This window comes from Mustela lutreola, chromosome 7 (genome assembly GCF_030435805.1).
Source record: "Mustela lutreola isolate mMusLut2 chromosome 7, mMusLut2.pri, whole genome shotgun sequence".
Lineage (NCBI taxonomy): Eukaryota > Metazoa > Chordata > Mammalia > Carnivora > Mustelidae > Mustela > Mustela lutreola.
In genome coordinates this window covers 80,991,617-81,003,230 of record NC_081296.1, presented here as the reverse complement: position 1 = coordinate 81,003,230, position 11,614 = coordinate 80,991,617, and the positions used below count along the sequence as shown (strand labels likewise).

Genomic DNA, 11,614 nt, shown 5'->3' with positions numbered 1-11,614 from the left:
GTATCACCCAGGAGTTCCTGGGCCACCTCCTCCCAGCTGGCAGTTCCGCAGACACATCCACCCCTGAGCTCCACGCTTAGGTACTGGAGACAAGGAGGAGGATTAGGGGATGCAGAGATGTAGCCCACAAAGAATCTCTGCTTGGCCACCACACCTATGTACCCCACAATGAAAAATGAATACACCGATTCAAAGCAACATGATCATCTGCATTTTATTTGCATCTTTCTTTGCAAGTTGTTGATTTCCCACCCAGCTTCCTTCAAACCCGTCTCCCTCAAATTCCAAGTCTAGGAAAAAAAAAGTACTGTTTTTTGGAAACATAGACTCAGCTACCTCAGCAGGCCTGCCCTCTGCTCTCAGGGGAAGTCTCTTCTCAAGGCTTCAGCAACAGAGCAAATCCCAAGACCATACCTTGACCACAGGGAAGGCTGGATCTTTTCACAGGGTGGAACTGATTTGGGGGGTGGGGTGGGGTGTAAGGTGAGCAGTATATTGGGCAGAGGTGGGAAAGGCTAGTCGATGAGTGCAGGAGCTGTAGCCCAATCTCTGCCCCAGTGAGGCCTCTTCAAGTCCTCAGAGGTGGGATGGGGCCCCTCCACCCACTACCACTGTCTCCCCAGTGATGTAGCTGGCGTCTTCAGAGCACAGGAAAGACACGATGCCTGCACATTCATCCGGCTTGCCTATCCTGGGGAAGAGGGGCAACAAGGAAGGGAGTAAAAATCCAACAGTCAGCTCCTGAACTGGCCCAGAGGGAATGAATTTGCTTAATCAAAAAGTATCAGGTGATTTATCCAGGACCAGTGGACAAGCATCCTGTTGGTCAAATAGAGTTAGCGTGAAGATAAGCTGTTATAGTAAATACTGCATCCTGCGAAACCCACCACACATTATATTCAAACAGTATTGAGACATTTTTGTTTTTCAGACAACTCAGGACAGCAGAATCCCAAGTCATACAGATACACTGGTGAGCAGCAACTTTGTTTCGCCTGTGTGTATACTGTTCAATTGTCAGGGAGTCTGTGAAACAGTAAACAGTTTGCTTTCAGTCTGCATTTGTGTAGCTTCAACTCACAGACAGCTTTTTCAGGAATCTCTTTTTGGCCCTTAAAGTTAGGTTCATTTTGGGAGAATGTGCTAATTCTCGGGATTTGTATCTATAATTGTGTAGTTTGGGAACGCTGTAACCTTAACTGCCACAGAATGCTCTGAGGTGGTTGGAGTGGGGACCTCAAACCTAGAAGGCCTGGATCAGTGTGTGGTTCTCCATCCTAGCTGCACACTGTCATCATCTAGGAGGCTTAAATTCCCGCCCCCCGCCACCCCCCAAAAGATGCCCAGGTCCTACACTGGACTAGTGCACACCCAAGACCAAGAAGCATGGGCACAGACATTCACCGGGGCTCCAAAATGACAGTACCCCAACTTGTTAATGAGTTGTGAACTAGGTGTGCAGCTCATGCCTGGCATGAGAGCAGCTTGCGGGGCACCTGAGGGCTTCTGGGATGTCCGGACCAGTAAAGAGTAGGCATTGCTGGAATGTGTCCTTGAGGGGACAAGATGGACAAGACAAAAGCTGGAGAGAGGCAGGGAGGTTAGAGGAAAAGGAGCCAAAGGGGCCTGAGCAGTCTGGCTAGCCCTGTGGGGAAGAGGGAAGAGGTGAGTTTTCTTTGCAAGGGGAGTTTCGGGCCTTAGTCCATCTGAGCTTTGGAAACATGGCATTTTACTCAAGGGGAACTAAAAAAAAAAAAAAAAAAAAAAAAGCATGGTTTTGGTCTTCGTCCCTGGGTGCTACAGATGGCTGAAGGTGGAGGCCACAGCCAGGTGGAGAGAGGAGTCAGGGATTCCCCTGGAGCAGTGCTCTGCTGAAAGCCGGAGCCTCTGTTTGGTTTTTGCAATGGACGTGAACTCCTCTCATGTGCCACTGTAGCAACGCAGCACACAAGGATTGCAATGTATGTGTTTGTGGCAGGAGAGCGCATGCTTGTATTGTCTGTGGGACCAAAAGACAGTGAGCTGTGGGCTGGGTGAGGGACTGGACCTTTCATCCTTGTCCTTCCCAACCCTCCCCTGTGACAGCCTTACCTTCTTATCTGCATGATTTCTTTTATGCTCTCCTCCCTTTCCTTGTCCTTCCACAACTGCAGGAAAAAAGGGACATCTTTTTATGTGGCAGAAGAGGAGACAGAGGGTCAGAGAGGGGAGGAAGTGCTGCCCTCATGGCAAATGAGAGGAAGGCTGGAGGGAGGCCCCTTCCATTTCCTAGCCCTCCTCAGTTCCCAGTCGCACCCTACCACTGTCTTCTTTGCAGGTGCTAGTGAGGTTGTTGCTGGCTCTCCCCAGTTCTCATCCACTTAAGGAGATATGGAACAGTGTGAGCAGAGTCTGAATTCTGGTCTCTACCACACACCTCAAGAAAGGTGCCTGTGGGGTCTGATCCAGACAGGAGGATGTATGGTATGGAGGGGGAATGTTGAAAAGCCTGGGGTGGGGTGGGGCAGAAGATACTGGGCTTTGCTGTCTAGGAAGATGCCCCTTTGGGGTCCTTGCAGTCCTCACCACTTGGCTGAAGGTAGTCTTAATGAGTCCCGGTGCCAGGCAGTTCACCCTAATGTTCCTTTGGTCCAGCTCTCTGGCCAGGTTCTTGGTGAGGCCCAGCAAGGCAGTTTTACTAACATTGTAGGGTCCCAGGCCCTGGGGAAAGGAGACAGTGGGTTAGTGTCTTTGTTTCCAGTTCATTTTTGGATAGGGCAGTAGATAATAGGGCATCTCTAAGGGAGCCAGAAAACTGTCTTGTGGGTGAACCACCCCTAGGCTAGGGGTTTTGGAGGCAATGCATCTATTTTGTGGGAAGGGGCTTGGTGGTGTGATTCCAAAAGGGGGCATACACTTGTTAGGGTGACCAGGGGAGTGGAAAAAATGCACGATTCGGGGGAGGGGTGGTGGAAGTGGCAAAGAAGGGGGATCTTACAGGAAACGGAAAGTAGGCTCCTATGGAGGCCACAATCACCACTGAGCCGCCTCTGGAAAAAAAAGAGAGTGACCCTCTTCTCAGTGGGAACTCTGGCCCTCAGCCCACATGAGGTCCACTGCACCCAGGCTCCCTCTCACTGTCTGTACCCTCGCTTCTCCATCTCTGGCACCACGGCCTTTGTCATGAGGGCTGTGGCCTTCACGTTAATGTCCAGAATCTGAAACCAAAAGAGAAGGAGAAAGAGCATGAGGGAAGAGCTGGAGAAGGCAGGGCAATGAGGACTCATGGCGGGGTTCCTGGGATGTTTCGGGGGCCCCGGTGCAGACCTCAGGGATGGTTTACCTGGACATGGCAAAAGCAGAAGCTGAAGCCCAGGGAGAAGCCCCTGTCACTGGCATATTCAGCTAGAGAATGACCCATTAGGTTTGCGCGAGAAAGAAAGGAACCTGGTCCCTCTTGTTACCTAACCAGCTGCACATGATTTGGCCTATATTAGCAGGTCCTCTTTGGATCTGAGCTGGATTTTCTGTGTTTCTCCCAACTAGGGAGAAGTTGGAAGTGGGCTGGCCTACTGGTTCCACTCCAGAGTGGCCCTGCTGCCCAGGGAAAACGTGGCCTGACCTCAGGCACTCGGAGTCATTCCAACATTTCTCTGGCTTCTGAGTTTAAGGAGTCAGATGTTTTTGGCCCTCCTGGATGGGCTGTCTGGCTGGCCATTATTGGAAAGTAGGATCATGAGGGGGCACTTCTGGGGCCGCTGGGACACAGGCTCCTGTCAAAACCCCACATCCATCATTTAAAACAAAGGCATAACTCTCATTTACATTGTTCTAGGCATGCTGGGATATGCCCCTACCAAGCTCTCCATGCCGATTTATTATTTTGAAAATTTTCATCTTACAGAAAAGTTGAAATAGAAGTATGATGAATATCCAGATATCGTTTACCTGGATTCACCCAATTGTTTGCATGTTGCCCCATGTGTCCTATCCATGTATCTGCACAGTTTTTTCCTGAACTACTGAAGATAAGTTGCAGTCATCCCAGTGTTCTATCAGTAAAACTAGCATTTTTCCTAAAGTATAAGGACATTCTTACATACCACCATCCATTATCACACCACGAAATCTAACATTGGTAATAATGGTTTTACGTAATAGGCTGTCCCTAACAAAATTTCCCCAATTGTCTCCCCACATGTCCTTATTTTAAAAATCCAGAGTTTAATCGAGGATCAGTCATTGAATTTATATTTGATGTACTGTGACATTTTAAAAAATGCAAATTAAAAAGAAAAATCACTTGGTTTAAAACTGATTTTCATGTGGTCTTTATTCAGACAGCTCATGAAAGATGTTTCTCTACTTTAAAGAATATCAATCAGGAACTGACTCACTAAAGCACATTTGGCACTTTGGTCTTCATGTCTGTGAAACACTGATAAACAAACTATAATATTTTAGTATCCTTAAACTTCAGTGGTGAGAAGTTATTGATGACATCAGAGTGAAAAGCCAAACTAGGGGAGATCATAAAAAATTTAGCATTTCCAAATCATGTGGGAATATTAACCTTAATAAACAAAGACAAATATTTTAATTAAGGCTTCATAATTAAAATCTGTAGGTGTGTGAAATATATCATAAATGTAATTACGCACGTTCACATAAAACCCAATATTCCACACTTGAATTTAGACATTGGGATCTCTTATTTCCTTGACACTGCAGTTAAGAAGAAAAGTGCATGGGTCTTTTTCAAAGGTTTTAAGTTATAAAGCGGTAACTTAGGTCATTTTGCTTAACTAGCAGCTATTAAAGTTTTCCAGCTAATGCAAAATCATTCTTTTTTGGCCTCTGAAAAGGGGCCGGGGGTTATGTAAGCTTAAGTGTATTAGCTATTAGGCAGATAGCTGGCATGTCTCTATTGGAAATAGAGCTGGAAGAAGAGTCTGGATGAGCATGTAGGGGGAGAGAGCTGGGGAGTGAAGCAGAAGAAGGTTAGCCAGGAACAAATGGAAGAGCCAAACTCGGGAGAAGCAGAAATGAAAGGGGGGCAAGGAGAGAGGAAGCCATCCCCCACCTGCCCTTTACCAGGTGCACTCCAGGTGCGTGCTGATCGCAAGGATTCCTCACATTTACCAGGCACTTGACAAATGCATTCTAAAAGCAGCCTAAGTTTGTTCTGACTGTTTCTTGAGGCCTATCCCCTGCTCCTTTAATCCCCTCTCACCTTGTCCCACACCTCCTCGGTGACATCCATTAGGTTTCCAAAGAAAGGGTTAACGGCGGCATTGGAGACCAGGATGTCAATGCCCCCGTGAAGACTCACAGCCTAGAGAGAGGAGTAAGGTCTGAATTAGAACTGCAGGTCAGTAAGGGAGGTGCACTTATCAATGTGGATAAAGAATTCCTTCTTAGGACAAAATGATGTCAAAATGATACCTCTTTTTCCTGAAACGTCTCTCTCCCCAGCTACCCTAAGTTCTGCTGCTAAACATTTCAGGTCTAGTTTCTTTTGCAGGCTTTTCTTCCTGCTCCCCACTTCTAGAGTTGTTGCTGACTTTTTACTCTTTATATTTTCCCTTTTGGGGGAGCTCCTTTGTTCTCACAGCTTCAGGTCCCACCTCAAAATTCATTTCCAGACCCTTACACTTTTCCCACCAAGTCCCAGCCCCATTTGTCCAAGTGCTTACTGCCCGGTTCTCCTTGACTGAGTTACCATGATCTCAAACTCAATATGTCCATACCTACCTGAATAGAGAAACTGTTTTATTTTATTTATTAATTTATATTTATATTTTTTGGTATAAAGATTTTATTTATTTGAGGGAGGGAGAGAGAGAGAGAGAGAGCACATGAGAGCCTGAGAATGAATGGGGGGGTAGGGCAGAAGGAAAGGGAGCAGACTCCCTGCTGAGAAGGGAGCCCACCATGGGGCTTGATCCCAGGACCCCAAGACCATGACCTGAGCTGAAGGCAGATGCTTAACTGAGCCTCCCAGGCACCCCGAGAAACTGTTTTAGATAGACCAACAGAATGTTGCCACTGGGAGAGGTTTTTAGATCACCCAGCCCACTGTCCTCATGCCACAGGGGATGAAGCTGAGGTCCAGGGAAGTGAATTTCTCAGTAATGACATATAAGGGCTGGTTAAGGAACAGGAAGAGGCCTTCTCACTGGGTCTTTGGGGGAGTCCACATAATCTGCAGAGGGCACAAAGCTAGTCAGTTAATGGTGGCAGATCTGAGGTCGGAGGTCGGTCTCCCTTCTGCTGCAGAGCTAATTCTTTTTTTTTTTTAAGATTTTATTTATTTGACAGATAGAGATCACAAATAGGCAGACAGGCAGGCAGAGAGAGAGGAGGAAGCAGGCTCCAGGCTGAGCAGAGAGCCCGATTCGGGGCTCAATCCCAGAACCCTGAGATCATGACCTGAGCAGAAGGCAGAGGCTTAACGCACTGAGCCACCCAGGTGCCCCTGCAGAGCTAATTCTTAAAGAGTCCTTTGAAAGTGAGTTGGAATCACTAGGAAACTGGCTATGCAGGAGCCACGGTGAGGAAGACACCAGCCTGGGCTTAAAGCAGTTTCCCACTCAGTTATGATGTCATCTCCCCCCCCTTTTTTTTTGGCTGGGAGGCATGGAAGATTCAAGGTGGAAACCAATATTTAAACTGGGGAGGCCAAGAAAGGCAACATCTCACCTCGCTAATAAATTGAAAGTAGGTGGTGAAGGCACATGCCAGAGTAATGAGTGGGTGAACAGAATCTGCCCACAAAACAGGGCTCTGAGAGGAGGCTACACATTGGCCCGGAACAGGCAATTCGGATGCCTTGGGCAAGCAGCACTACGGGCCCTTAAGCACCTTTGTGCTTCATGATTTAGCGCACGGAGGGGTGTTATTAACTATGTGTACCATCTGCTAGTTCCTGTTTTAACTAATTATTCTTGCTAACTAGGTGCTAAGCTCCGTTGCTTCCACGCTGCTGAAGGAATGGCTTGGGCTGTCAACATATAAATTGAACAAAACTGAAAATCACGTAAGGTTTTCAAACCAGTATGGATACTGTCTGGTGCTAAGTTTTGGCATCCCAGCATCAAGCCCCAGTCACCTGCCTTGGCTCTGTGTAAATCTCACCTATGGACTTGCAACGAGTGAAGTGCACAGGAAGCTAGAAAGGGATGGGTGCTCTGCTCTGTGGCTGTGTGGTTGGGGGCAGGGAGCCTACATCTCAGAGAGGGGTGAAGTCTAGGGTTTTTGTTTTTGGGTTTTTTTTTACGATTATTTATTTATTTATTTGACAGACAGAGATCACAAGTAGGCAGAGAGGCAGGCAGAGAGAAGTAGGGAAGCATGCTCTCTGCTGAGCAGAGAGCCTGATGTGGGGTTTGATCCCAGGATCCTAGGATCATGACCTGAGCCGAAGGCAGAGGCTTTAACCCATTGAGCCACCCAGGCACCTGAGAAGTCTAGGTTTTGACTGAACAGAGAACCACAGAAGATTCATGAGAAAGGCACTATGACTACCCAGGTGTCTCGTAAGCCTGCCCTAAATTGTGTGATCGCTACCCTAAAGTGTTTAGGAGTTGGGTGCTCTGTTTTTGGGTAGGTATATTTTTTAGAAAAAATACAGTCAAGTGGAGAAGCGAGTGATCTGGATTCTGCTCCCCCATGCCTTTGAGAAGCTTTGTGGCGCAGATTAGGAAGCCACTGGATAGTAACCATTTTAAAAATTAACTTATTGGGGCGCCCTGGGATCATGACGTGAGCTGAAGGCAGACCCTTAATGGACTGAGCCACTCAGGAGCCCCTAAAGGTGTTTTTCGACTCAACCCTCCTGTTTCCCATCTTTTTTTTTTTTTTTTTTTTAAAGATTTTATTGACAGAGATCACAAGTAGGCTGAGAGGCAGGCAGAGAGAGAGAGAGGTGGAAGTAGGCTCGCTGCTGAGCAGAGAGCCCAATGCGGGGCTCGATCCCAGGACCCTGGGATCATGACCTGAGCCGAAGGTAGAGGCTTTAACCCACTGTTTCCCATTTCTTGCGTTAGGAAGAAAAAAATCTTGCTTGGTTCCCACTAAACGTCTCTTGGGCATATCCATTCTGGTACCACTGCTGCTGCTCTAGACCTGAATAATCTAGAGCATTCAGCTTCCTTGCTAACATCCTTGGCTCAGAGTCTTTTCTACTCTTATATATCCTCTTACTGGTGCAAGATTATCTTTTTCAAATATATCCATATTCATCTTGCTCAAAACCTCATGTGGCTTATTTCCTCCAAGAACATCTAACCTTCTTTGGGAGGCTATGGAGCCCCTGTCCCTTATCCTTCCCACCAGGCCATTTTCCACCGGCACTCCTGAGCCCATGTTCTGCTCTCCCTTTCAGGCCCTCCCTGGCTCCCTGCTCATTTTGCAGGGTCATCTGGAACCCTGTCACTCTTCCATCTGTCCAGTCTCACCCCCTCTGGGAGGTCTAGCTCAAGCCCCACATCTGGGCCAGGGCTGTAGGACAGGGTAAGTGGACCTGGTAGGGGTTAGAGGTTGTTTCCCTGGCAGGATTTTAAAATTAAGTTGCTAGGCACATTTCATATGGCTAGTCACCAGTTGGCCCAGGATCCCAGAGGCTCTCTTCACCCTCAGAATCAATGTCCCAAACTCAGGTTCTATCTAGCAGCCTATGCCAAACAAGGTGACTTTCTTTCCTTAAAAAAAAAAAAAAAAAAATTGTATTTATTTTAAAGGAGGTGGCAAGGGGCAAAGGGAGAGAGAGAGAATTTTAAGCAGGCTCCATGCTAAGCTTGGAGCCCTCCACTTCAGGACCCCACAATCATGACCTGCGCTGAAGTCAGGAGTCAGGGCCTTTACTGACTGAGCCACCCAGGTGCCCCAAAGTTACTTTCTTGGACACACATTTGGCTCTCTCCAGTGCACTGCTAAATGGTTCCCCCCAAATGGAATGACTTTATCCTATCATACCACCATTTACCACTGTTTAAGGAACCCCTCTTCTACGATTACCGAATTATTTCTGCCAGCCTTCCAGTCTGCTCTACTTTCCATCTAGGGTAGAGTCTCCTTTTTACTCCAGGTAATAAAGTGTATGTCCTGAGCCTGAGGGGAGAACTGCCTCCTTTGCCAGATACTCATATTTTCTTGTGTCGCTGGAAAGCTGGTGCCAAGTTCCAGCTCTGACACTGCCTTTGACACTTTCTTTGAAACTAACGTCCAAGTGGGCATGAAAGACCTGCCCTGATGCTAATGGAGAAATGCCTGGTGGTCTGTAGTCAGCTTGGCAGGTCTGGATTGATTTCCAGCTCTTTCTGACTGGCTGTGGGGCCTCGGGACGTTGTTCCAGCTTTCAGAGTGGAATGTTCTGAATGTTTGAAAACCGGGAGAATAGTCCTTGCCTTGCTTGGGTTGTTGTCAGGTTTAGAGACAACCCGTGAAGGCTCTGGACAAAGAGAATAGCAAACGTAAGTGGCTGAAACATGGTGGGTTGCCTCACAGAAGAGGTTCCCAGAGACTTGACTCAACAAGCTATAGAACAGGACACTGATTATTAGTCTGTGGGTGGAGACATCTGTTTTGCAATCACATTTACCTCTCTCATCTGCCCAATTAGATTGGAAACTACTGGAGAACCAGGGCCAGCTGTTTTCCTGGGTAACCTAAGGGTTGGTGATGCAGGGTTGAAGCATTAGAGTGGTTTTTTATTCTCTGACCGGGATGGGATGATTCTGAGAGACATCATAGTAAAGGCACACAGTAAAAATGTGTGGGTGGATTGGTATGCAGAACGACCATTTACGTTTCAGTTCATAGTGCTGGCTTGCATCACATCACTGTTGTTAGGAAAGCAGGAAAGGAGGCTCAGGCAGGCTCCCTTCCACCACCACCTGGCTCTGTGCCCATACCCTTGTTGCTCACCGTGGCCACCAGCCGCTCCCTGTCCTCGGCCTTCCCCACGTGGCACACGGTGCCCGTCACGCTCAACCCTTCCCCCTGCAGCGTGGCTACTGCCCGGTCCACGTTCTGCTGTTTCCGGCTGCTGACGACCACATGGGCCCCATCCTGGGCCAGGCGCCGCGCGATGGCGAAGCCGATCCTGAGGCAGAGAGAGATGTCTATCAGGGCCAGTACAGGGGGAAGTGGTTGAGAGATGAGCTCCGCAGTCAGAATGCTCAAGTCTGAATTCCAGCTCTCCCTCTGCAGGGCCTTCTGTCTGCATTATGTGTAAAAGAGCCGTTACCATACAGATGGACATGCTTAGCCTGTTTTTAGCACTCATTTACTTACTTTTCCTAAGGTTCCCCCCCCCCCCCCCCGCGCTAGGTTCTCAGGAACTGACATTACCTTCCACAGGGATGAGAACCGACATTACCTTCCACAGGGATCGCTGCAGTGACAAGCCCCACACACCCTGCAGGGACTGAGGGGAGAGAAAGGAGCTAGGGGTGTAGCAACAGCCACTTGCATGATTGGAAGGTCTCACCGGAAAGAGCCCCTGTCCCCAGATACCTCCCTTACTAGTCTACATCTCAAAATTCTGTTAATTACATGTGGGGGTGTATGCAAAAGGATGGGTCTCTAGTAAAAAATGCCCATTTTTTACACTACTCCCCTGGGAGTAAGGGTTCTACACTTTGCAGTTATTAGCCATTAGCATTTCGCATACATTTTTACTTCAGATTTGTGTAATGCAGGCATTTAGCAAAGTCCTGCAGGGTCGAGAAACGGCTAGACAAGAGAGGTGGGTGAGAAACAGGGCAAGGGCAAAATGTACTGAGCTAAACAAAAACCTGGACACACGGGTCTTGTGTCCCGTCCAGGAAAGGGGCACCAAATGGGGTGTCTGGAACATGTGCAGGGTCGAGGGAGGCCGTGGGATAGGATTTTTTGAAATCTGGAGTGTTTTGGAATTCTGGTGTTTGGTCTTCCCAGACTCTAGGTGGGGCCACTTGACGGGGGCAGCCCAGGGCCCCGGGTGACTGAAGTGGCGCAGCTGAGCCAGGGGCAGCGGTGACAGGAGACTGGCAGAAGTGGGGCCGACGCAAGAGGATTCGGAGGCGCTGCAGGCCGACCACGTGGTTCCCTTCTTCGGGGGTCAGACTTTTTCTAGCAGTGATGTCCACTGAGGACTCCCATTGGGAAGCAAAGGTCAAGGGGTTAGTACCTATTTTCGGATAGTGGGGGCCTAAGAGACTCTGGACCCGGCACTCACCCGTCGGTGGACGCCGTGACTAGAGCTACCTTATTGGCGAGCGGGTCCCGGCGCGCCATCCCGGAGCTGGCCATCCGCACAGACCTCCACGCCCCGCCGCTGAGTGCGAGCAACAGTCCCGCCTTCCGCATGGCGCCGCCTCGCCGCACACCCAGGGGAGGTAATGACCCCAGTAAGCCAAAGAACGAGGATCTTGCCTCCTCCTCACTCGGCTCCGCCCCCCCTCCTCACTCGGCTCCGCCCCCCCTCCGGCTCCGTCCCCCGCCCTGCGGCCCCACCTCCGCCCGGCTCCCCGCCAGCCCTGGCGCTGGACTGCTGGCTAGCCTGGCCAGGCGCCCGCCCCTCGTACCGGGAGCGGGCGGTGGCCGTGGGGCGCCCCCTGCCGGCGCACGGCTGTCGTGCCCCGCTGTCCTC

The 11,614-nt window shown here is 49.2% G+C and overlaps 1 protein-coding gene and 1 long non-coding RNA gene across 2 annotated transcripts in view; one reads left to right on the top strand and one right to left on the bottom strand.

The window, feature by feature from the left end:
• Positions 1–11,614, top strand: part of LOC131836379 (uncharacterized) — a 186,271-nt gene that overhangs the window by 1,181 nt on the left and 173,476 nt on the right. The gene's annotated exons all lie outside the window — the stretch shown is intronic.
• LOC131836377 (dehydrogenase/reductase SDR family member 4) lies at positions 189–11,397 on the bottom strand. The gene is made up of 8 exons (XM_059181702.1): positions 11,201–11,397; positions 9,907–10,084; positions 5,213–5,314; positions 3,127–3,197; positions 2,978–3,029; positions 2,566–2,700; positions 2,092–2,147; positions 189–691 (listed from the first exon to the last, which is right to left on the bottom strand). Exons 1-8 carry the CDS (start codon positions 11,329–11,331, stop codon positions 577–579), a joined length of 840 nt encoding a protein of 279 aa, XP_059037685.1. The 5' UTR covers positions 11,332–11,397; the 3' UTR covers positions 189–576.